Below are 22,926 nucleotides of genomic sequence, written 5' to 3' on the forward strand. Positions count from 1 at the left end.
GAGGCCTGCTGATCTCTTCTTTCTTCTCCCCTCCAACTGTCTTTCATCATGGATCGAACGGTGGAGCGGGCGAAGGTTTCGCTCATTAATTTCCTTTTAGAGGTGACGCCGCCTCTCCTCGGGTGCAGCCGGCAGCAGCTGCAGAAGTTGCTGTCAGCACAGGCGGAGACGGTGCTGAAGCCTTTCCTTGTGGAGCAGCAGCCTGGGGTTTTGGTTATTGGCAAGGAGGTAGCTCGTGAGGGTGCAGCGGACAAGACACCTGGAGAGGGGGAGCAGCCGGTTTCTGCTGCATTTGACGCGGATGACGAAGAAGAAAACTACAACTTGTATGTCGACCTCGGATTCGTTGCTAGAGCAGGAGGGAGATCCTGTAGTGTTGCGTTTATCAAGAGGCCTGGGTTCAGCCTAGCAGATGAGAAAGCAGCAGAGAGGGAGACGGAGGAGGGGGAGGACGGGGAAGGTAGGGCGACACACGTGATCACCAAGCCAATAGGGCCTCAGCTTGCAATCATGAGGTGTGGTTTTGGAGAGGAAGAGAGCCTCTTAGACGTGACAGAGATGTACATGCAGCGAGGCTTCGGCCCGTTGCTGAAGACCGCCTCCGAGGAGGAGACTGCAGCAGCTGCTGCTGATGGAGGCGTCGATGGAGGAGCAGCAGATGAAGCAGCAGCAGCAGCGCGCGCCTCTCATGGCATGCAGACCGTCAGCAAGAAACTCAGAGAGCTGGTGCTGGCGGTGCAGCAAGCCCAACAAAATGTAGATATTCCCTTGATTGAGCTGCCCATCGACTCGGTGATCAAAGCAGCAGTCATGAAGGCAGCAGCTGAGAAACGCAAACCCGTAGTTGAAGACTTGGGCGACAAATTGCAAGACAGCACTTACCTCATTGCTCTACAATCCCACGTCAACAAATGGATCAAAGACATCCAAAAGGTCTGCAGAATGCAGCGGTGAGATTCGAGCAGATCCCCATCCGCCCTCCCCAGGCGAAACGTCTGACGCCCTGCAAACCTTTCCTATTCAGTATTGTGCAAATTCAGAGGTGGTCAGAGCCTCTAGCATCTGTGTACATTGTTTAGAATTCAAGGTTTGGGGTTTAGGGTGTAGGGGTGGGGCACTGAGAAGAAAGGAGATTAGAAATGGCAGGCCACCGTAATTAGCTGCCAACCCAACACGGCCTGAAACATGATATATTTGGTGTTGTGCTCCTGTGGTGTTTGGTGTTGCGCAGCGACCCAAGCACTGGCACTGCTGCAGAGGAAGTGAATTTCTGGTTGGGGTTTGAAAGAGCGCTGAAACACGTGGAGGACCAGCTGAAGACGACGGAGGCGGAGTTTACGTTGACGGTGTTGAAGCACACGCGAAAGGTGTTTGCAACGATGTCATTTGAGCAGGACTCAGGTTTGAAGCAGGCGACTGAAATTGTGCAGAATACAAACATTCTAATGCGGGATTTCCCTTTGAACGACTTGTGCAGTGCCCAAACTGTTGAACAGCTAACTCAGGCGGTACGCACCATCTTTGCGCACATGCGAAAGTTGAAGAACGCAACGCTCTACCCTTTAAGCCGAGCGTATTTTCTGGTGGAGGCGCTCAGTCGGGATCTTTCGACTCAACTGCTGAGCATCACTTCGAGACAGAACTTGATTGCAATGGCTTACGAGGAGTTCGAGCACACAGCCGCTGGTTGTTCCGAGTTGTTCAGGACGTGGGATGAAGAAGTGCGGCATTTCAGGGAAACTGTGAGGGAGTTGTCTAAGAAAAGAGGGCTCAACGAGAGGCCGCCCTCGAAACTCGTATGCGAGCATGTGGTACTGCAAGAGCGCATCGTGGAGGTGCGGCAGTTTAGACGACAGCATCACCGGCTAAAGGAGGTCTTGAACCGCGTGTTGGGCGACGGCAGCGGCAGAGATGTGGCTGCACAGAAGGACATCGCTGCAGCTTACCAAATCATCGAAGCACTTGACGTCCTAGACGTGAGTCGTACCGGAGAAGAGGCTTGGGAGGCGGGCCAGAAAGCCTACGACACGCGCATCGATCGCGTGGAGTCGCAGATTACGGCGAAATTGCGAGACCGTCTTGGTGCGTCGAAGACGTCAGCTGAGATGTTCCGCGTCTTCTCCCAGTTCAACGCACTCTTCTTCAGACCGCGCATCAGAGGGGCTATTCAGGAGTACCAGACCAAGTTAATTCAGGTGGTTAAGGAAGACCTGAAACGTCTGCAGGGCATCTTTCTAGAAGGCCACCAAAAGGTGGAGTCGAGCACCATGGCCGAGGTGCGCGACATGCCCAGAGTTGCAGGAATGATTGTATGGGGGAAGCAAGTAGAAAGGCGGCTGGATGCGCTAGTACAGAGGATTCAGGACGTGCTAGGCAAGGGGTGGGAGCAGCACGTCGAAGGGCAGAAACTCAAATTGGATATCGACTTCTTTCGCGCCAAACTCAATCCTCAGGAGCACTTCGATAGCTGGCTGAATGTCGTGCGAGACCAGAAACGACTGGACACTGGAGAGAGGATCTTCGTCCTGCAAGACTGGGGGGCAGGCCGCCTTGAATTAGCTGTGAATTTCGACAAAGATATGCTCACGCTGTTCAAGGAGGTGAGTGAAACGGTTGCGACAGCCGCTGCTGCAAGGTGTTTAAGCAGTTTCATGTTGGGGAGGGAGTTGAGGGTGTTGTTCATGCATGGTTTTCGAATGGCATGTGTGTTTGTTGGTTTATTGCGCTTCACTGCTTGTTTGTGTTTTTCAAATGTTCACTCGCTTTCAGGTTAGACTTCTCTCGGCACTGCAGTTTCGCGTCCCGTATTCTGTTAAGGTGATGGCTGACGAGGCGAAGGTGTTGTATCCTTTTGCGATTACTTTGCAAGAAGTTTTGAGAACTTACATGGAATCTTGTGCGAGCGTGGGGGACACGGTTTCGACATCTGGTTCGTCTACATTCTCTGATGGAGGAGCAGATGAGGCAGCTGTCGCCTTACTGGTAGCTTCTTATCAACGCGACTCTCAGGGGAAGCTTGCAGAGGGCATGAACCTCTGCTGGGACTCAGACCGTCTGGAGACGTACGTCAAACGCCTCGCAGAAATCGTCTACGTGTTCGAGGCAAAGGCGGAATTCGCCCTGCAGCAGCATGATAAGGCCATCAAGGAGATCGACACTTTGAAGGACAAACCAATCGATGCCCCTTACCAAGACATTCTCGCTGTCAGTCATGCAGTGTGAACAGGATATTATAAGGCTAATACAGAGTAGTTGCAGAGAGAAAAAGTAGCAACTGTCCAAGGTTCTGCTGCTGGCGCCTTTGTGCGTATAGCTACACTTTCAAATTTTTGGCCTTGTTAGTTCCACACGTTTTGACTATGGAAGCGCGAGCGCGCTGCACAACACGCATGTCTAGTAGGCGTCAACAGTAATCATTTTGCTGCTCTGGTGGTGGTGTCTGCTTTCGTATGCCACAGGTTCTGCAAAATGTACAGAAGTTGATTGAAGAGCAGCACTTGCAGAATTACTCCAACATCCGAGATTGGACGAAAGTACTGGAAAGTCGGGTGGAGGCAATTTTAACTCAACGCCTCATCAAACTCGTAGAGGAGTGGACAGAGCAATTTGAGGACTGGCCGAACAAGGGCACTGCATTAATTCAAAATGGACTCGTCTTGGAAATCCAGGTGGGTGTACATCTTAGCCTAGCTGCAGCAGCACCAAACAACCAGTCAATTGGTCGGAGAGAAAGCTGCTGGAGTTAGATATAACTTTTACAGGTGAAACATGTTTCAGGAACTGCTCCAGTGCATACACGCATGCATGCATGCATGCACTGTGAGCTTATTTGTGGTTGAAGTTTTTTGTTTATTCCACTGTAGGTTAAAAACCAAGTCCTGCAAGTACACCCAGCGGTGGAGGCGGCGCGTCAACTCTGGATGGGCAGCTTGAACCGCGTCGTGGCATCCGTGTGTCTTTTGCCTCGCTTTAATTCGAGAAATAGTGCGAGACCTTTGAAGTTCGGTGGGGAGCCCACTGCTTGGGATTATGACGATACAGATGAGGAGAATCTGGAGAACGAAGATCCGATCAAGCCCCAATCGCGTGGCACCTACAGGGCCATCGCTTCTCGCATTCCACCCGATGTCATGAACAGGGCGCATGCCGCCATTGACAGTGGGTTTTTGATTCTTAGCGTGCCCTCACAAACTCTGAATTGTTTGCAGAGGCAGAGTCGATTTGATGCGCGTTTTCTTAGCTTGTTCTTCACACGGGCACGGGCAGCAGGGAGCAGTGCAGTTTCTTGGTTATTAGTTGTTTTCAAGCCCTCCATGAATGTATTTATGTGACGGTTTATTGTTTGTGCTTGGGTGCATCAGGGGTGATGGAGAAGGTAGAAGATTACGTGGGTAATTGGATGCACTATCAAGTACTTTGGGACGTGGATGTGAGCGAAGTGCTTGGAAAGCTGGGCGACGACATCGAGACGTGGCAGCAACTGTTGAATGAAATAAAACAAGCGAGGAGTCCTTTTGACAACAGCGAAGCTCGTATAATGTTCGGCCCTACCATTGTGGATCACCACCAGGTGCAGGCGAAGTTGAATACGCGTTATGACGCCTGGCACCGCGACATTCTGCATGCATTTGGCCAGAAGGTGGCTGCAAATGCAAGTTCAGTCTTTACTGCTCTGCATGCAATGGTGGTGGACTTGGAGGAACAAGGAAAGGCAGCGGATCCTACGGATACCACCATGAACGCGGCGACCTTCCTCTCAATGTCAGAGGCGCAGATGTCCGCTCTCATCAGCAGCCAAGGTCTCATTGGAGATGAACTGATCTCCAATATCGTCTCAAACCTCACAAAGTTTCTGTTGAAGTTGCAGGAGGCGAGCAAGCTAGAGCCCAAATGGAGCGCCACCATTGACACATTGAGAGCTAGTGAGCGCCTGCTAGAAAGGCAGCGCTACACGTTCCCAAGCGACTGGCTCTGGACAGACAGGATTGAAGGGGAGATGGAGGTGTTCTTGCAGCTGTTGAGACACCAGGGATTTATGGTGGAGCAAGTGCGAGAACAACTCATCGCTCTCGTAACGCAATTCGCCGCCACCCTGCAGGAGAAACTCCAGCAGCTGTACTCGGACTGGATGTTGCAGCGTCCTGTACGAGACGACATAGCCCCTGGGCATGCGATGAACATCTTAAGGAAGTACGAACAACAGCTCGAGAAGATCACATCGGATTATGAATGTGGGAAGAAGGCAAAGGCAGTCCTGGGGGTGGAAGACACTGCCTATGGGCCCGGAGGGGAGGCGTTCTCCCCTTCAGCGCTCGCAGAGGAAATTGCAGATATGAAGGGGGTTTGGCAAGCTTTGGGCGGGTTGCACACAGAACTGGCTGGTCTTCGAGAAACCCTGTGGGCCGCCGTCGTACCGAAGCAAATCAGAAGCGCGCTGGAGTCGCTGCTGGAGAGGATAAAGCAAATACCTGCCAGGTTCCGTCAGTACGAAGCATTTGAGGAGTTGAAACAAAAGATAAACAAATTTCTGTCGCTGAATATGCTCATCACCGACATGAAGACAGACGCTCTCAAGGAAAGACACTGGAAAATTATTCTTTCCAAACTAAAGATACGCAAATCCCTTACTGACATGACCATAGGCAACCTTTGGGGTGAGACGTGCATACGCACTGTCGGACAGGAACAGCAACCCTAGTGTGTAGAGCAGGGTATGCGCAGGCTGGCTGCTCTTGTTCCTTTCTCCCTGTGTTTGTGTGTTGGTTGGGTTATCTCGTCCAGCCGCATGTTTGCGTTTTCGTAGCAGTTTACTGCAGTTGCGGAGAGAGGACTTGATTGCAGAGAGTCTTGACAGCTGCAGTAACTGCTGGTTGTTTTACTCTTGTGCATTCTTTTAGATGCTGACCTGGCCTCCAACGAAGCCGATATTCGCGACGTCTTGGTACAGGCCCAAGGGGAGTCTGCTTTGGAGGAGTTTTTGCGACAAGTGAAGGACTCGTGGAGAGAAAGAGAATTTGTCATGGTGCCGTGCGGAGGCAAATGCAAAGTCATCAAAGGATGGGAAGAACTCTTCCAAACCATCGATGACCAGCTCGCATCCATACAGTCCATGAAAATGTCCCCCTTCTTCAAGGTAAAAAACCAACAAGCCTGCGATGCATATGCATATGTATATACATATATATATATATATATATATATATACATATATATATACATATTTATAGATAAATATATATAGATTTATTTGTACGCAATGGCCGGGCCCCTCCACTTTGCAGACGCTAGCGGGAGGAGGCATTTTGACGGGTTCACATACAGCTTCGATAAGACTGCGTTTTTTCTTTGGAGCTACGCTCGCACTTTCCCCCTGAGCACAGAAGCAGTGGATTCTGGGTTTGAAGGTGTCTTTCTGTTTTTTGTGCGCGTATATCCGTGCAATCATTCGCCTTTTGGGTATGCACACAGTGTTCATTCCTTCTTTTCGCCGTCGATGAAGTTTATTTCAGCGTGTTTGGGTATTGGGCAGATATTTGAAGAGGAGGCACTCGCTTGGGACGAGAAACTGAACAGGTTGCGCATCCTCCTGGACAGCTGGGTCGAAGTACAGCGCAAGTGGCTGTACCTGGAGGGGGTCTTCTCTGGTTCACAAGACATTCAGATGCTTCTCCCTGCCGAGCATCAGCGGTTCAGAGGCATTGACGCGGAGTTCAAAGGCATAATGAAGAAAGCAGACACCACCAAAGTAGTGCTTGAGGTAACGTCGAAATGCCGCTGGATGAAGCTTAGTTCTTTTGCTTGCCTTACATGCATCTAAACCCGGAACTTTTGAAGCCTGCAATCTGCACTGCTGTATATCTAAATGCGTTTCGTTTTCGTTCCCTTGCATTTGCATCAATCTGTTACTGTTCGTGTACACAGGTAGCCTCGACCGAGGGCCTCGCCCGTCAGTTGGAGCGGTTGTCGGATTTGCTGTCACGAATTCAAAAAGCCCTCGGAGAGTATCTTGAGAAACAGAGGGAGCAGTTCTCTCGCTTTTACTTTGTAGGTGACGAAGACCTCCTGGAAATGATTGGCAACGCAAAGGACGTCAAATTGGTGCAGCGCCACGTGAGCAAGCTCTTCGCGGGGATCGCTGCACTCGAAACTGATCCTGAAGACCCAACAACAATTACTGCGATGACGTAAGCAATTTAGTGCCCTTTTCGTGAACTTTGCCCTATAATTGAGGCTCATTTTGTTTAGGTGTCTACTGTAATGAGGGTGGAAGGGGAGACCGGGTGAAGTGCCTCCCATTCTGTATTTTCCTGGCCTACGGCCACTCTTTCTCCTGAAGCAGTCTTCCATGCACATGTGTATAGTCCTGTGGCTCCTGTGTTTGTGTCACAGCTCGCGAGAGGGAGAAGTTGTTCCTTTCGTTAGCGGGGTGTCCATACTGCAGTATGCATCGTTGAAAGACTGGATGAGTGCTGTAGAGCTGCAGATGACAGTCTCACTGGCTGATAACGTTTCGAGGGCTCTGAAGACGCTCGAGCAGTTCGACTTGGGCGCGTTGACGTCGACGACAGCAGCAGGAAGTGACCCCCTAGAGGACCCGTTTGTGAAGTGGATCAAAGACTTTCCCCTGCAGGCGCTGCTGCTAGCGATGAACATCCGCTGGACGAAGACATGCGAATTGGCGTTGTCATCAGATGATCCTTATCAAGCGGCAAATGCAAAACAGGCGGAACACCCTCTGGAGTCTTCCGCGTTGAAGGACTGCGTGACTCTCCTCGGATTCCTGGCGGATCGCGTTGTTCAGGATGTCGGCCCTCTCATTCGCAATCGAATCGTTCACATGATCACAGAAGTGGTGCACCAAAGAGATGTCTGCAGGTATGTATCTGCTGAATCGGTAGGCAGCATCACACTTCAGCAGCTACACCGGTAGGGATACTCCTCAGGAAAAGGCCTCATCTGGTACTAATACTTCTTCCTCTCTGGGCGCCAATCGGTGCCGTCATTGTTTGTGCATTGCATCCGGGTGTTATTATGTTTTTGTATGTGACGATGCCATATCAGGTCCCTGATAAAGAATAACGTGATCTCCAGAAAGGACTTTGGCTGGCTTGAATGCATGCGATTCTACTTCACGCACCCTGCACCTTCGGGCCCCATAATTCCTCAGGGTCTTCTCAAAGTGTGCATGGCGGATGCAACATTTGACTACGGATTCGAATATTTGGGTAACTAACGTCCTCCAAGTGTCGCTACGCTGCACTGGCAATTTCTTGTGGCGCACTGGCAGACTCAACGAAGCAGCAACACATTAGGCCCAGCAGCAACCCAAGCAGAAGAAGCACGTACAAGTAACAGGGCGATCTTCTGCGCTCTAGGCTCTCTGACTTGTGTTAGTTCTCCAACAAACTGAAAACAAGGTACAGTGAATGCGTCCTGAGAAGTTGGGAAATGTGCGGCTGCAGGAATGGCGGAGCGACTCGTGCAGACCCCTTTGACCGACAAGTGTTTCCTCACTCTCACTCAAGCCCTCAAGATGAAACTTGGGGGCAACCCGTTCGGCCCTGCAGGTATAAGCACGGTCTCCCTTCTCTAGGAGCTTCGTACTGCAGATTGGTTCAAGAGCGACGGTCCAGACACTATCTTCGCGTGTGTGTCTAGTGCACGTGACCGATATGCACGTATATATATCTATATTGGTGAGCATACCGTGTTAGGTGAAGAGTCGCAGACGCGCCTTCTCTGTCGCTCGTTTTTGTCAGGGACGGGAAAAACGGAGTCGGTGAAGGCCCTGGGGTGTGCCTTGGGGAGGTACACATTGGTGTTTAACTGTGATGAGACGTTTGACTTCAACGCAATGGGTCGGCTGTTTTCGGGATTATGTCAAGTGGGGGCTTGGGGCTGCTTTGACGAATTTAATCGTCTCGATGAAAGGATTCTTTCTGCTGTTTCAGAACAGATTTTGACTATCCAGGTCAGCAGCAGTCTCAGCACCCGAGCTTTCTCTATCATTTTCGCTTCCGCATATGCACAACTCTTGCAACATAGGCATGCATAATTAGCTCACGTGCTGCGACATGAACGGCAGCGGCTACTCAGTTGTTAATTCGTGATGGAAAGGAATTTTCATGCTCTGTGCTGCTTCTTATTTAGATTGGGCTGCGCGAAGGTCGGAAAGAAATAGAGTTGCTTGGGAAGGCAACTAAACTCAACACGAATGTTGGGATCTTCGTCACAATGAATCCCGGCTACGCTGGTCGCTCCAACTTGCCAGATAACTTGAAGCAGCTGTTCCGTGAGGTGGCGATGATTAAGCCAGACAAGCAGCTAATCGCTCAGGTTACGCTGTACGCACAGGGTTTTCGCTCCGCCGAGCGTTTGTCCAGCAAGATCATTTCCTTATATGACTTATGCGACAGACAGCTGTCTAAGCAGCCCCACTACGATTTCGGGTTGCGTTCCCTGAAGAGTGCCCTCAGCTCGGCTGGCAATCTGAAGCGCCAGTTGCTTCAGGAAGAAGCAGGAGCAGGGACAGTTGTGGACGACCCAGAAGTCGTCGAATCTGTGGAGCAGAAACTTCTCATCAGATCTGTCACTGATACCGTCGTGCCGAAGCTCGTTGCCCAAGATGTTCCTCTCCTTCGAAGTCTGCTGATGGGGGTGTTCCCAGGGGCGGATATTCCCGCTCTCGATGAGAAGATTTTGTTGGACGAAATTGAACGGCTCTGCGAAGCGCGTTTCTTGGAAGCAAAGGGGGACTGGCTGGAGAAAGTCCTGCAGCTGTACCAAATCCAGCGACTCCAGCACGGTGTGATGCTTGTAGGCCCCGTGGGCACGGGAAAGTCTGCTGCTTGGCGCGTTCTGTTAGATGCGATGGAGAAAGTGGACGGCATAAAGGGGATGTCGTATGTGTTAGACCCCAAAGTAGTGGCCAAAGAGCAGCTATACGGCAAACTCGACTCCACAACCTTAGAGTGGCAAGACGGAGTATTCACTGCAGTGCTGCGCAAGATTCTCGCGACTACGCAAGAAGCAGGGAGCGGCGCCCCGCAAAGAAGGCATTGGATTGTGTTTGACGGAGACGTCGACCCTGACTGGGCAGAAAATCTTAACTCTGCTCTGGATGACAATAAGCTGCTCACGCTTCCAAATGGAGAAAGGCTAGAAATACCGAACTGCATTCGCCTTCTCTTCGAAGTCGAAACCCTCAAATACGCAACCCTTGCCACTGTCAGTCGCTGCGGCATTGTGTGGTTTGCGAGCTCTGTGCTGCCGGATGACGTTGTGTTCCAGCATCATTTAGACGAGATAGCCGCTGGCTCGACAGCAACAGAGGTACTTTTGCAAGGCGTGGGAGGCCAGACAAAGGGCGTCGACCGCAGCGTCTCGAGTCGCGCGATTTCTCGTGAACTTGCACGATCAGGTTCGCACGTCCTTTCGAGGGGGAGTGTCGGGAAACTGGCATCCAAGGCAAGCATGCTCGCTGGAGGCGCTACAGGAGCCCGCGGTGCGGCAGAAGCTGTTGCCCAGGGAATAAAGGAGAGATGTGTTACCATCCTTCAACCGTTCTTTTGTGCTGGAGGATTCGCAAGTCAGTGCCTCGACAAGGCAATGAAACACCAGCACATCATGGAGTTCACGAGGATCAGGTGCATCGAGAGCATGTTTTCGCTCTTAAAAAAAGGAATTAGTCGCATTGTTGAAAAGAATGAAGAGCTACGGTCATCAGGAGAATCTATGGATGATGATCTAATGGCTCAGTTCATTACAAAGGCAAGACACTCCTTCTTGACACCTCTCACTGTATTTCGGCACATCACCGCCTTGCTGAGGCATTTGATTGTCTCTATTGTGGAACTTAAATATAATATTTAATACCCCAGTCAAGAGAAAAGGAAGAGAATGTTCTGTTGTGGTTTTTGCAGTGGATGGTCTTGTCCATCTTGTGGGGAATGGGGGGCTCTGTAAGCCTGGCAGGGCGAATTGCATTTAGCGAAGAAGTGGCGCGCATTTGTGACCTGCCTTTGCCTGCTGCCTTGAGTTCTGACGATGGAAGGGGGCAAACCCTCTTGGACTTTGAACCATCACTGGAAGACGGCCAGTGGCACTCGTGGAAGTCGCGAGTTAAACAGATGGAAATTGACACCCAGCAGGTGAGCCCGACATCGAAAGGCGAAGGCAGAGTTCTTCCTTGCTGCTTTTTGATCGGCGCGTTCACACCGGTCTAGAAATGTATTTTGTCTTCTGTGTACCTTTACGTTCTACCAGGTGAAGGATGCCTCCCTCGTTATTCAAACTGTGGACACTTTACGACACCGTGATGTTGTAGAGGGTTGGCTCGAGGAAAAAAAGCCTTTCATTCTCTGTGGCCCGCCTGGCTCTGGGAAGACGATGACTCTCACGGCAGTACTAAAAGAGCGCGCGGACTTCGACGTTGCCTTTCTCAACTTCTCCTCAGGTACCACCCCCGACTTGCTGTTTAAGACTTTTGATCACTACTGCGAGCTCACGAAAACTGCAGCGGGGGGGATGGTCATGCGGCCTCTTGTACCTGGGCGCACTCTCATCATCTTCTGCGACGAATGTAACCTCCCCTCTCCCGACAAGTACGGCACGCAGCATGTTATAATGCTGATACGCCAAATAGTGGAGTCGGGGGGCTTTTGGCGTTCGATGCCACAACTACAGCAGGCCTCGCCGTGGGTGTGGATTCGCGTTGAAGGGGTGCAGTTTGCAGGAGCGTGTAACCCCCCTACAGATGCGGGCCGTCATCACATGAGCAATCGCTTTCTTCGGCATGCCCCTATTATATTCGTTGATTTCCCAGGAAAGGATTCTCTTATCCAGGTATACTCCTAATGACCATTCGAATGGTTCATAGTTCTGGCCCTCGACAACTCGTCGTGTACGGTAGGCATGCTCCTTTGTTGCGTGTTGTGTTGATTTCAGATTTACAGAACATTCAATAGGGCTCTTCTGCGTCCTTATCCTAGCCTGTTCCCATCTGCTGATGCGCTTACCATGGCGATGGTGGAATTCTACATTTCCTTCTCGAGCACATTCACAGTTGACCAGCAGCCTCACTACATCTACTCCCCAAGAGAGCTAACGCGCTGGAAGCTAGCGTTAGCAGAGGCTCTTGAAGGGGGAGCAAGATCCGACTCTGAACTACTCAGGAAATCCTCGTCTGGCGAAACGAACAGGGTGGGGAGAGACCAACCCAGAGGCGCAACAGATAACACCGAAATAACCCTCACGCAACTCGTCAGGACCTACGCCCACGAGGGGTTGCGGATTTTTAGCGACCGACTTGTGACGGAAGCAGAAAGGGAGGAGACCGACAAGATGCTCGATACAATCGTCCAAACGTAAGCCTCAGCGTAGGCAGAGGCTGGTTTGTGTGTGTCATTTGTCTAACAACTGGTCCTGTGGGACTTCGGGCGCAGCGTGAGAGCTTATTGTTTTTCACTGTACTTCCTAATTGCGTTTGCCAGCAAGCAATAGCGAACGTATTGGCCATTAATGGACTTGTATATAGATTTGCACCTGGTTCTTTACAGCGTTCTGTTTCTTTTGCTGTCCGGTGTTGGCACTTCAGGCACTTCCCCAGTGTTAGCGAAGCAGCTCTGCAGCGTCCTATACTCTTTACCAGTCTGGCAAGCCGCCAGTACTGCGAGGTTTCTATGCCTGCCTTGCGCTCTCTGCTGCAAGGGAAACTGCGGGTGTTCAATGAAGAAGTGTTTCAGGTGCAGCTGGTGTTCTTTGATGAAGTGCTGCACCATGTGGCCCGAATTGACAGAGTGCTCCGGCAGCCGCTGGGGCACCTCTTGCTTGTAGGCGCGTCAGGAGCAGGGAAGACGATTCTGACCAAGTTCGTCTCTTGGATGAATGGCCTGAGCATCTTTCAAATAAAAGCGGGCAGAAACTACAACACAGCTTCCTTCGAACAAGACCTTCGCGTGGTGATGAAACGCGCAGCTCTCAAAGAAGAAAAAATAGCATTTGTTATCGATGAGTCCAATGCTTTAGGACCAGCATTCCTTGAAAGAATGAATGCTCTTCTCGCCTCAGGTGGGCATCCCGTCGCTTCATCCGGTTAGATGAAGTGGCATCACCACTGGCAGGATGGTTCTCAGAATATTTGCTCCCCCTGATGATTTGCATGCAGCCCCAGCTCGTTTGCTTCTGTCCTTGCATTTCTGCTTTTGCACTACAGGCGAAGTACCAGGGCTCTTCGAAGGCGACGAGTACACGGCTCTTATCAATGAATGCAAGGCAGCTTATGGAAGCGACTACCTAGGCAGTGGCGAGTCTTCAGAACTGTTTGCACGTTTCACGAAACAAGTGCAGAGAAATCTGCATATTATCTTCACAATGAACCCGGCGAATCCTGACTTCTACAATCGTCAGGCAACCTCCCCGGCTTTGTTCAACAGATGCGTGATCGATTGGTTTGGCGACTGGGCTCAGCCTGCAATGGAACAAGTTGCATTCGAATTCACTGACTCCATTGAGCTGCTTCCCGACAGCTTCACACCAGAGGCCACTGTGGGCGCGAAACCTATTAGTAGCATTCGGCGGGAGAGAGCGGACGACTCAGATGAAGAAATGGATGCAGATGCAGATGACCTCGCCCGCCGTAGCAGGCTTGCAACAGCCATTGTGTCTTTCCACTATGCAGTGGCCAAGAGCAACGCCATTCTGTCAAAGAGCGGCCGCAAATCGAACTACATGACACCGCGCGACTTCCTTGATTTCCTGCATCATTTCCGAGGACTTGTTGCCGAAAAGAGCGATGCCAGCGGAGAGCAACAGCACCACCTGCAAGCCGGACTGCAAACTCTTGCACAAGTGGAACGACAGGTTGGGGAAATGCGGACGGAGCTCACAGAGAAGGGTGCAGTGCTTGCAGAGAAGAACGAGGAAGCTGAGAAGAAGATGCAGCAAATGATCAACCAGCAGGCAGAAGCGGAAGACAAAAAGAAGGGCGCTGAAGTACTTGCACGCAAGCTCGACGAGCAGACGGGCATAATCAAGGAGCGCAGAGCGGTGGTAGAAGCTCAGCTGAGCGAAGTGGAACCGCTACTGAGGGAAGCTGCAGAGGCCGTTACGAATATTCCAAAGAAGAGTCTTGATGAACTCAAAAGCATGGCGAATCCTCCAGCCATGGCAAAGGTAGCTGTGGAGGCTGTTGCTGTGCTCATCACGGATGCGGGGGAAAAGGCCGTCTCTTGGGAAGACGCAAGAAAGATTTTGAAGGCATCAGATTTTATTTCCAAGGCAAGGCCAAGCTTTATTTACGATCAATTCAGGGGTGCTAACATATTAGGCTTCCTCCATTCGCTGCGGACGGCGGCGCTCACTCATTTTGCTTTGTTTCACTTGCGCTCGTCTTGTTGTGCTGCATTCAGATTCTGAACTTCGATTGTGCGTCCGTTAGCTCAGCGACTCGGCGAAGGATCCAGACAAAGTTCTTGACGGGCGATTGGGATATTGAACGAATCAACAAGGCGTCTCGCGCAGCAGGCCCGCTGGCTCAGTGGGTTGAGAGCAGCGTGAAGTTTGTGTTGATTAGTGAGCAGGTGGAACCGCTGCAGACTGAAATCGCCCAGCTTGAGACTGAAGCGCAGGAGAACGAGGCGAATTTACAGGAGCAGCAGTCCCTCATCACACAGCTAGAAGGCAAACTGCAGCAATATAAGCAGGACTACGCTCAGCTTATTAGTCAGGTGCAGAGCATCAAGCGAGAGATGGAAGAGGTGCAGAAGAAATGCGCGCGTTCAATGTCGCTCCTGGAGAACCTAGGGTCCGAGAAGAACCGGTGGTTTGAGCAGTTGGAACAGCTTAAGCTGGCAACTCAAACTTTCGTTGGCGATAGTTTGCTCGCCGCTGCTTTCTGCGCGTATTTGGGTTTCTTTGAATACGCGGATAGACACCGGCTGCTGGAAGAGTGGAGGGCAGTACTGCAGCGGGAATGCATTCGGTGCCGCGTTGATCTTTCGTTCGTTGACTTTCTCTCCACACCTTCAGAGCGACTTCAGTGGGCGGCCCACTCGCTTCCTCCCGACGACCTATCTGTTCAAAACGCGATCATTATGAAAAGGTTTTTGCGCTACCCACTTATCATTGATCCTGCTGGTCAAGCCATTAACTTTCTGACGTCCTTTTTGTCCTCCAACAAGCTGTCGAAGACCTCCTTCCTGGACGCGAACTTCCTCAAGGCTCTGGAGAGTAGTTTGCGTTTCGGCTCCACTTTAGTAATTCAGGACGTCGAGAAGGTGGACCCCATTCTGAACCCCGTACTCAACAGAGAAACGCACAAACTCGGCGGCCGTGTTCTGATTACTGTTGGCGACTCAGAAATCGATTTGTCGCCGGCCTTCTCCATGTACCTTGCAACACGCGACCCCACCGCTCAGTTCACACCCGACATTTGCAGCCGAGTCACTATAATTAATTTCACCTTAACGCCTTCTTCGTTGGTAAATCAGTGCCTTAATCTCATCCTGAAGAGCGAGAGAGCAGACATCGACAAGAAGAGGTCAGATATGCTCAAGCTGCAGGGAGAATTCAAGGTCAAGATACGCGAACTGGAAGATGCTCTTCTTCTTGCGCTTTCAAATGTGAAGGGGAACATCTTAGATGACGACTCTGTGATGTCTTCAATGGAAATGCTCAAGCGGCAGGCAGCGGAAGTGGCAGCAGAGGCTGCGCATACAGAAGAAATCATGCAAGAAGTCGACCAAACGAGCAACATGTATTTGCCTTGGGCTCTCGCTGCGGGCCGCATTTACTTTACGCTGCTAAATCTGTCATGCGTTTCTCCCGTCTATCAGTACGATCTCCGCTTCTTTTTAGGTGAGATTATTTCCCTTCATTCTCTCAGCCACTTGGAGGTACGGATGTATGCGTCGATATCTATCTCATGCTTCCCTCTTTGGCTGCTTTGCATCTTTTCACAGGCATTTTGCATGACACTCTAACCGGCGCTGCTGGTCTAAGTGATATGAAGAAGACGGACTATTCCGAAAGGCTATCTTGTCTCTTGTCGGGCCTCTTCTCAACGACATTCAAGCGAGTCGCCTACGGCCTGGGGTACTACGACAGGCTCGTGTTCGCGTTGCAGTTGTGTTTCATCAGGACTGAGCTTGACATAGGTTCGCCTCTGGAGTTGCCGGAGCTACAGCTGCTGCTACAGGGGTTCGTCGAGGATCATGCAGTTGCTGCATCGGCATCGTGGACAACGACTCTTCATGGCGAGCTGACTGCCGAGCAGATGAAGGCACTGCAAAAATTGTTGGTGCTTCCCTGTTTTTCTGCTCTCCAGAATCACATGGAGGCACACGAGGAGGAATGGATTTCAATGCTCCAGTCTTCCGCCCCTGAAACGAACTTCCCCCCCGGCGTCTTCACTGCGGAGCCGCATCCCCATGCAGACAAGAAAATAGGCAGTGATGGCGCCATTACGCTCGGAGGGTGGATCAGCTTACTGCGCGAGCTTCTGGTGCTGAGGGCGGTGAGGCCGGACCGTGTGACTTGCGTCCTTATTGAACTATGCGAAACCGTCTTGGGGCGGAATTTCCTAACGGTTCCTGAACTGACGCAAGACCTACTTAGGGAGGTGGTCGAGAAGCAGGCAAGCAGTACTTCGCCGGTTCTCTTTGTTTTGTCTCCCGGTTCAGACCCCAGCAGCCTTGTTACTCAGCTCGCCAACGTCGTCCAGCAGCCGATTAGCTCTGTAGCAATGGGCAGTAAGGAAGGATTCGAGTTGGCAGACAAGGCGATTGCAAAGGCCACTCGACAGGGATCTTGGGTGCTCTGCAAGAACGTCCACCTTTCTCTTAAGTGGCTGCAGGACCTAGAAACAAACTTGCACCGTGGCCAGGCGCACACGAATTTCCGTCTGTTCCTGACGATGGAGTACAACCCCAAAGTTCCCGCTACGCTGGTGAGGGCGTCTTGCACTTTTGTCTTCGAGCCTCCACTTGGTATCAAGGCGTCCCTGTACAGGTCCTACGCGATGCTCTTCGGTGCCAGTGCGACCCGAGGTGCCTCCAGTAGAAGTGCTGCTCATGTTCAGCCGGTACAGCCCCCTGCCGCAGCTCGCTGTCGCTTGCAGTTCCTCCTGGCTTTCCTGCATGCTATTATTTTGGAAAGGCGGAGATATGCGCCCGTGGGGTGGTGCAAACTCTACGAATTTTCAGAAGCCGACCAGAAGTGCGCTTTGAGCATTGTAGATTCCTGGCTTGCTGCCGTGGCGCAACGCGGAGACACAGTGTCTGATCATATAGCGCCTGAGAGAATCCCTTGGCCTGCAATTCGAACTCTGATCGCTCAAGTCTGTTATGGGGGAAGACTTGATAATGCTGTCGATGAAAGGTAACCGTTCGCAAACAAGGCCACCGTAGCAGCGGCAGCAGTTACGGCGTATGGTTTTTTGTTTATTTTTGTTGAAGTATCTTTTCTCTCTACTTTTGCATTTGATGTGGGTGGCGCTATGCTTTGGTTTGCTGCAGAGTGTTGCGGTCGTTTGTGGACTACTTGTTTCGTGCGGAGGCGTTTGAGTCGGACTTTTGCCTCAACATGCCGACCTTTGGGAAGGGAGGAGATGCGTCGAAATCTGACGCTCTACGCGCCCCTTCTGAGCTGTACAAGACGCACGAGCAGTACTTAGAATGGGTAGACTCGCTTCCCCCTCGAGATATGCCCGCTTGGATTGGATTCAACTCGCGTGCTGAGTGGCTGCTGGCCGCCCGGCAGGCTCAAACCTGCGTAACGAACTGGTCGACGTTACTGCTGCGAGGCAAGGAAGATGACCTCGACTTCCACTCCATTGCTGAGAGCATCCTGAAGAAGGGGCTTAAGCGGCAGAAGAGCGCTGCAACTGTTGGCGAAGCAGAACCCGACGACGCTCCAAAAACTTCTTGGCTCACACTGCTCATCCCTGTCGTGCAAGCCTGCCTCACCACGTTGCCAGACAAATTCCCTGTCTTACAGCGAACAGACGAAATGGTGCAGAATCCGATGTTTCGCTGTTTTGAGCGTGAATTAGCTGTTGGTGCAAGGTATGCCTTCGTTTCTCGAAAAGGTAGATATAAATGGCAATATGCGTAAATATGCGTTAGCCTAACTACGGTGATGTATTTTTAATATAAGGAATATTCACTCATTTAATGCATTATGTAATTCCTGTTTCCTTCAGGCTGTGTAAGTTGATTCGCGAGTCTTTAGGCGAGCTGTTGCTGGTCTGCAAAGGCGAGCTGAAGATCACGAACTCGTTGCGTGACCTAGCGAGCCAGATATCCTCATCGAAAGTGCCACCGGAGTGGAGTCAGGTGTACGTCTCGGCTCAGGAGCTGACGGTGAAGGAGTGGCTGGAGGACTTCAGCCGCCGCCTCGCTCAGCTAGCCATGGTGTCACGAGAGTTTGGCACAGAGGAGGAAAACGACGTGCAAACGGAAGCGGCAATGCAGTTGCTCTCACGGCAGCGCGACAACGGAGAACTGACACAATGGAGAATTTGGCTGGGCGGGCTTTTCTTCCCATCAGCGTACCTCACTGCAACTCGTCAGGCGGTCGCTCAAGCCAAGGGGTGGTCGCTAGACGATCTCGCAGTGGAAGTTATTGTTGGGGCTTTCGATGCAAAAGATGATCAGTGCTTCATTATCACGGGATTGACTATAGAAGGCGCAGCGTGGAACGCAAGTGAAGCGGTCAGTTAGGTAGTCTCAGTTAGTCTCACAGTTTGCTTACTAGTTCATTATCCTTGCAATATGTATCATTAGTTCTTTGGCTTGCCCTATTGCATTTCTTTTATGCCCTGTTCTTTTCGTGTCTTTGTGAAACTGCTGTCACCATCTCTGGACCTCAATTGAGGCGATTATCCAATTCGTTCGTTATTTCTTGCAGGAGGCGTCATTTTAGTTGTGTTGCTTGTCGATCGCCTATATTGTATTTCACTTATGCCCCGTTTGAGCTCGCTGTGAAACTGTCGCTGCAGTGTTTAGATGTCACACATACCCTGGCCTCGAACTTACCGCCTATGGTCATGCGGTGGTACCACAAAGCAGAAGGCTGCAAATTCAAACAGGCGGGCGTTACCTACATTGCTACTCCGATGTTTTTGAACAGGGCTCGAAAGTGCGTTCAACAGACGGCGTTTTTTAAATGCACGTTGGGTGCTCCCCACGAGCAAAAGCAGCGGTGGCAGCAGGGCGAAATTGGTGGTGGTTTCCTGCATTTGTCCTTTTCCTTTCTCTCTGGCTCTGTCTGTCTTTACAGGGACCTCGTGGCGTTCGTTGACCTGCCGGCTCATGCTCGGTACCCGCCCTCTCTTTGGATACAGAGGGGGACTGCTGTATTGCTGTGGAGTGACTTCTAAGCAGAAAGCACTGTGGCACACCCACTAGGCAGCACCTGCTGCAGCTGCTGCAGCAGCTGCATCAACTGCTGCAATTACTGCTGCAGCTGCATCAACTGCTGCAACTACTGCTGCAGCTGCATCAACTGCTGCAACTACTGCTGCAGCTGCGTCAATTGCTGCAACTACTGCTGCAGCTGCGTCAACTGCTGCAACTACTGCTGCAGCTGCTCCAACTGCGTGTCAACATTCAATACGTAAAGCATCCGAAACTAGGATGACCTGAACGAATTGCGTACAGGCGAAATCAAGTAATCAAAATAGCAAAGCCGAAAGGAAGTTTACCGTTAATAGAAAGATGGTTTTGATCGCATTCGGTTGGAGGAACGCACGACTTTCTGTTCCTCTTCTCAAACATAATTTGCAAGCAATTGATTCTCCTGTCTGTGCAGCGATTAATACCTGACAGCTCGTCCCGCTGTTATGGGGACGTATACAAATGATTACATTGGCATCTCGTCCAAAATATACTACCCCATGCTATGCATTACTATACTAACACATTTGTATTTTATAACATATATATTTATTGCTGAGTGGAGAAGCATTCGCCGTAGCAGGGGTAAGAAGGCCTCGTGCAAGGTCTGACGTTTGAACGAAGTTGCATGTGCAGCTTCCAGAGAAAGCTGCTTGAATATCCGGATGAAGAACATAAGCAGAACCATTATCGTGAGTCTCTGTATGCCTGTCTTTCTCTTATTTGCGGTCGTTGGGCTGCCTGCTACTGCTGTACCCACGCAGCATCTCGGCGATGTTTTGGTCAACGCGGCCTGCTTAAGTCGGTACCCTCAAGAGCTTTCTGAATCCTGTATCTTTCCAGTTCCTTGATTATCAATTGCAGAAGAAGCACCACTGGAATAATCAGCAGGAAAATGTCGATATACATTGCTACAGGGTAATTGCGGAATGCACGTGCGTACGAGGCGATGAGCGGATCGTTGGGCGCTTCGGCACGTGCCTCGTCCACAGCACGGCCTGAAAACAGCAAATAATAAATTATTGCAATGCCCAAAGAAATCACGATGTTGGCAACCGCCTTCTCCCTATGTACGAGGTAAACGCCCTTAGCCTGGGCGCGCCCTAGTTCGATGTCGAGAGGCGGTGGGCCTATTTCAGCAGCAGCAGAATTCGTTGGCAAACTGTCGTTGTTTTGCGCCACGTTATAGCTCAATAGCGCAGGCGAATCATCAGCTCTTGGACTGGGTTCAAAAGCAGTTGCTCCTCGGCAGCAAGGCCCGAGAGCTGCTCCCAGCAGGAGCACCCCAAATGACAGCACAGCTCTCATTTATGCGGCATGGAGAGGTAGGAGATGAGAAGAGTAGTGGGAAAAGGTTCAAAAATAAATATATACCGCCGCAAGACGAACGCAGAGCCGCTTCTGGTTCTGCCGTCTAGCACGGCTGTCATGAGGTTGCCGTAGTGTCTGCCTCCTCCAATAATGAAACAGGATTCCACGGGGGGGGAATCGGAACAGAACTACAAATGTGAATTAATACATGCATGCGCCTATTATTTTACAAGAATCCCGTTGACGTTTGAACTCACCAAAAACGTAACTCGCTTGGCTTGGGACTGGATGAGTCGCGCGGGAAGCGTTTCGGGCTTAGAAATGCCTTTTTATTAAATCACCTTTAAGCAATAAATACTACCAACCTCCGCATCTTAAGTTTAACATCCTTTGAGAATATGTTTAAACAGTTAACAATATCCGGCACCAGAAAGGCGTTTTCTTGTGTGCTGTAGCTGCTTAAGACATACCCAGATTCCCTTCGTGGTTCAGGGGGTTTTCTGCTACCTGCCAATTTGCATTTGCCTGACCAATTTATAACGTTGCTCCTTTCTACTTTTCTTTTTTAAATATGTTTTGACTTTTTTAGTTTTCTTGGGTTATTTCGATCTCAAGCGGAGGGAGAACACTGCAGAAGCACATCATCAAGCATACAACAAAGGCTTCCACTGCGGGGTAAAGGTTGTTGGCAAGGTAGGCCATGCGGGTTCGGTGGGGCTGCAGCTCGCCTCGTTTGCGTGCGGGAGCATCGAATTTTGCCTTTGTTGTATGCTGTGCGCTGAAGAACTGCATTATAAAGGGGCGAAAGAATATTAAGTAAACCTCAGCCCGTCTCGGTTATTCCCCACACGTCAAGATGGTGAGCAGCAACAGCAGCAGCAGACAGGCAATAAGCACAACGAATTATGCTTGCATCTCCAATGTCATAAGACTTTGTTTCGTACCCTCGTGTAAGGGAATATGTTTTTTGCATTCCGATGGAATTTGCCTCCGTAAGGCACAACGGGCTTTGTCGTCGTCTCACATTCAGTTCGTTGATAGCTGCTACGGGTTTGCAGCGGAGGCCGATTCTGCTGCGTTGTTTTTGTGTTTGAACATCCTCTATAAGCTGTAGCCTTTGTTAGTCAGCTTGGTGATTCGCTTGCACTTCATCCGTATATCTCTAGATGGGGGCGTGGGAAGCGCTACAAATCCCGGTCTCACCAGTGTGGGGGCTGACCCCCTGCGCCCTTTTCGCTTCCTGATTTCCGCTTGTTAGTCTTCTGGTTCTGTTATAAGTTGGTTTGTTCGTTGTGTCTTATGCGTTTGCCTACGGTGTTGTTGCAATCGTTCGTGTGGAATGCGCTGCAACTGCTGCTTCTGTTGGTGCAGGTTGGTATAACAGCACACGAGCTGAGGCAGAAGGCCCCTAAGGACCTTCAGAAGCAGCTGGAGAGCTTGAAGAAGGAGCTCTCCCATCTCCGAGTTGCAAAGGTGACGGGCGCCGTCTCATCGCGTCTCGCAAAAATCACCCGAGTGCGCAAAGGCATCGCCCGCATACTGACGGTGTACAACCAGAAGAGGAGGGAAGAGGCGAAGAAGTTCTTTCAGGGTCAAAAGCACAAGCCCAAGGACCTTAGATTTAAGAAAACACGTGCCATTAGGCAACGACTGACGCTGGCTCAACGCAGAAAAATGACTGTGCGGTGAGGCTTCTCGCCGCATGACCGACATAACAATGTATTCTTTTTTTGTTTGGCTTCTTCTTCCGCATGTACCTGTGCTTGCTTATTCTTATGAATGCATTTATGCTTAGCCTCTATACAAGCATCTCAGATGTACGACAGACACGCAACCATCTGCTTTGCACCTCTTGTCTGTGATTTCGCCGCAGGAAGACAAAGAGAGTACAGAATGTCCCTCGAAGGAAGTACGCGCTGCTAGCTTAAATCCATCGGTGAAGCCCCTCAGCAGCAGCACGCCGCTGCGCGTGTTGTCTGTTCGAGGGGTTAGAGGCAGCATGCGTGAGGTGGCCGGTTGGTATATATATATATATATATATATATAATCCAGCCCCTAAGCCTGCGTGCAACACTTCAACGCAAAAATGCCCGTCCGACCCATATGATGCACCGTAGTCCTAGCAGGGCAAGAGGTCGTGTGGGCGTTTGCGGCGTTTCTGATTTTGCGAACGAAGGACAATAAATCCAAAAATATTTAGAGGGGGGTTCCCAAATGCTAA

At 50.8% G+C, this 22,926-nt stretch overlaps 2 protein-coding genes across 2 annotated transcripts; both read left to right on the forward strand.

Annotated features, from left to right (window-relative positions):
* Positions 1 to 48: 48 nt before the first annotated feature.
* Positions 49 to 19,378, forward strand: EAH_00015210 (hypothetical protein; the record flags this gene model as incomplete). The annotated part of the gene is made up of 24 exons (XM_013391200.1): positions 49 to 950; positions 1,232 to 2,600; positions 2,770 to 3,204; positions 3,459 to 3,668; positions 3,864 to 4,158; positions 4,362 to 5,654; positions 5,898 to 6,133; positions 6,530 to 6,757; positions 6,922 to 7,184; positions 7,390 to 7,875; positions 8,062 to 8,225; positions 8,463 to 8,567; positions 8,760 to 8,971; positions 9,151 to 10,800; positions 10,923 to 11,150; positions 11,266 to 11,844; positions 11,947 to 12,365; positions 12,596 to 13,092; positions 13,214 to 14,172; positions 14,409 to 15,855; positions 15,960 to 17,376; positions 17,514 to 18,062; positions 18,200 to 18,710; positions 18,974 to 19,378. 24 exons carry the CDS (start codon positions 49 to 51, stop codon positions 19,376 to 19,378), a joined length of 14,859 nt encoding a protein of 4,952 aa, XP_013246654.1.
* Positions 19,379 to 21,561: 2,183 nt separating this feature from the next.
* Positions 21,562 to 22,633, forward strand: EAH_00015220 (ribosomal protein L35, putative; the record flags this gene model as incomplete). Its single annotated transcript, XM_013391201.1, has 3 exons — positions 21,562 to 21,564; positions 22,077 to 22,390; positions 22,579 to 22,633. 3 exons carry the CDS (start codon positions 21,562 to 21,564, stop codon positions 22,631 to 22,633), a joined length of 372 nt encoding a protein of 123 aa, XP_013246655.1.
* Positions 22,634 to 22,926: the final 293 nt, after the last annotated feature.

This window comes from Eimeria acervulina, genomic scaffold (assembly GCF_000499425.1).
Source record: "Eimeria acervulina Houghton genomic scaffold, Eah_scaff91, whole genome shotgun sequence".
NCBI lineage: Eukaryota > Apicomplexa > Conoidasida > Eucoccidiorida > Eimeriidae > Eimeria > Eimeria acervulina.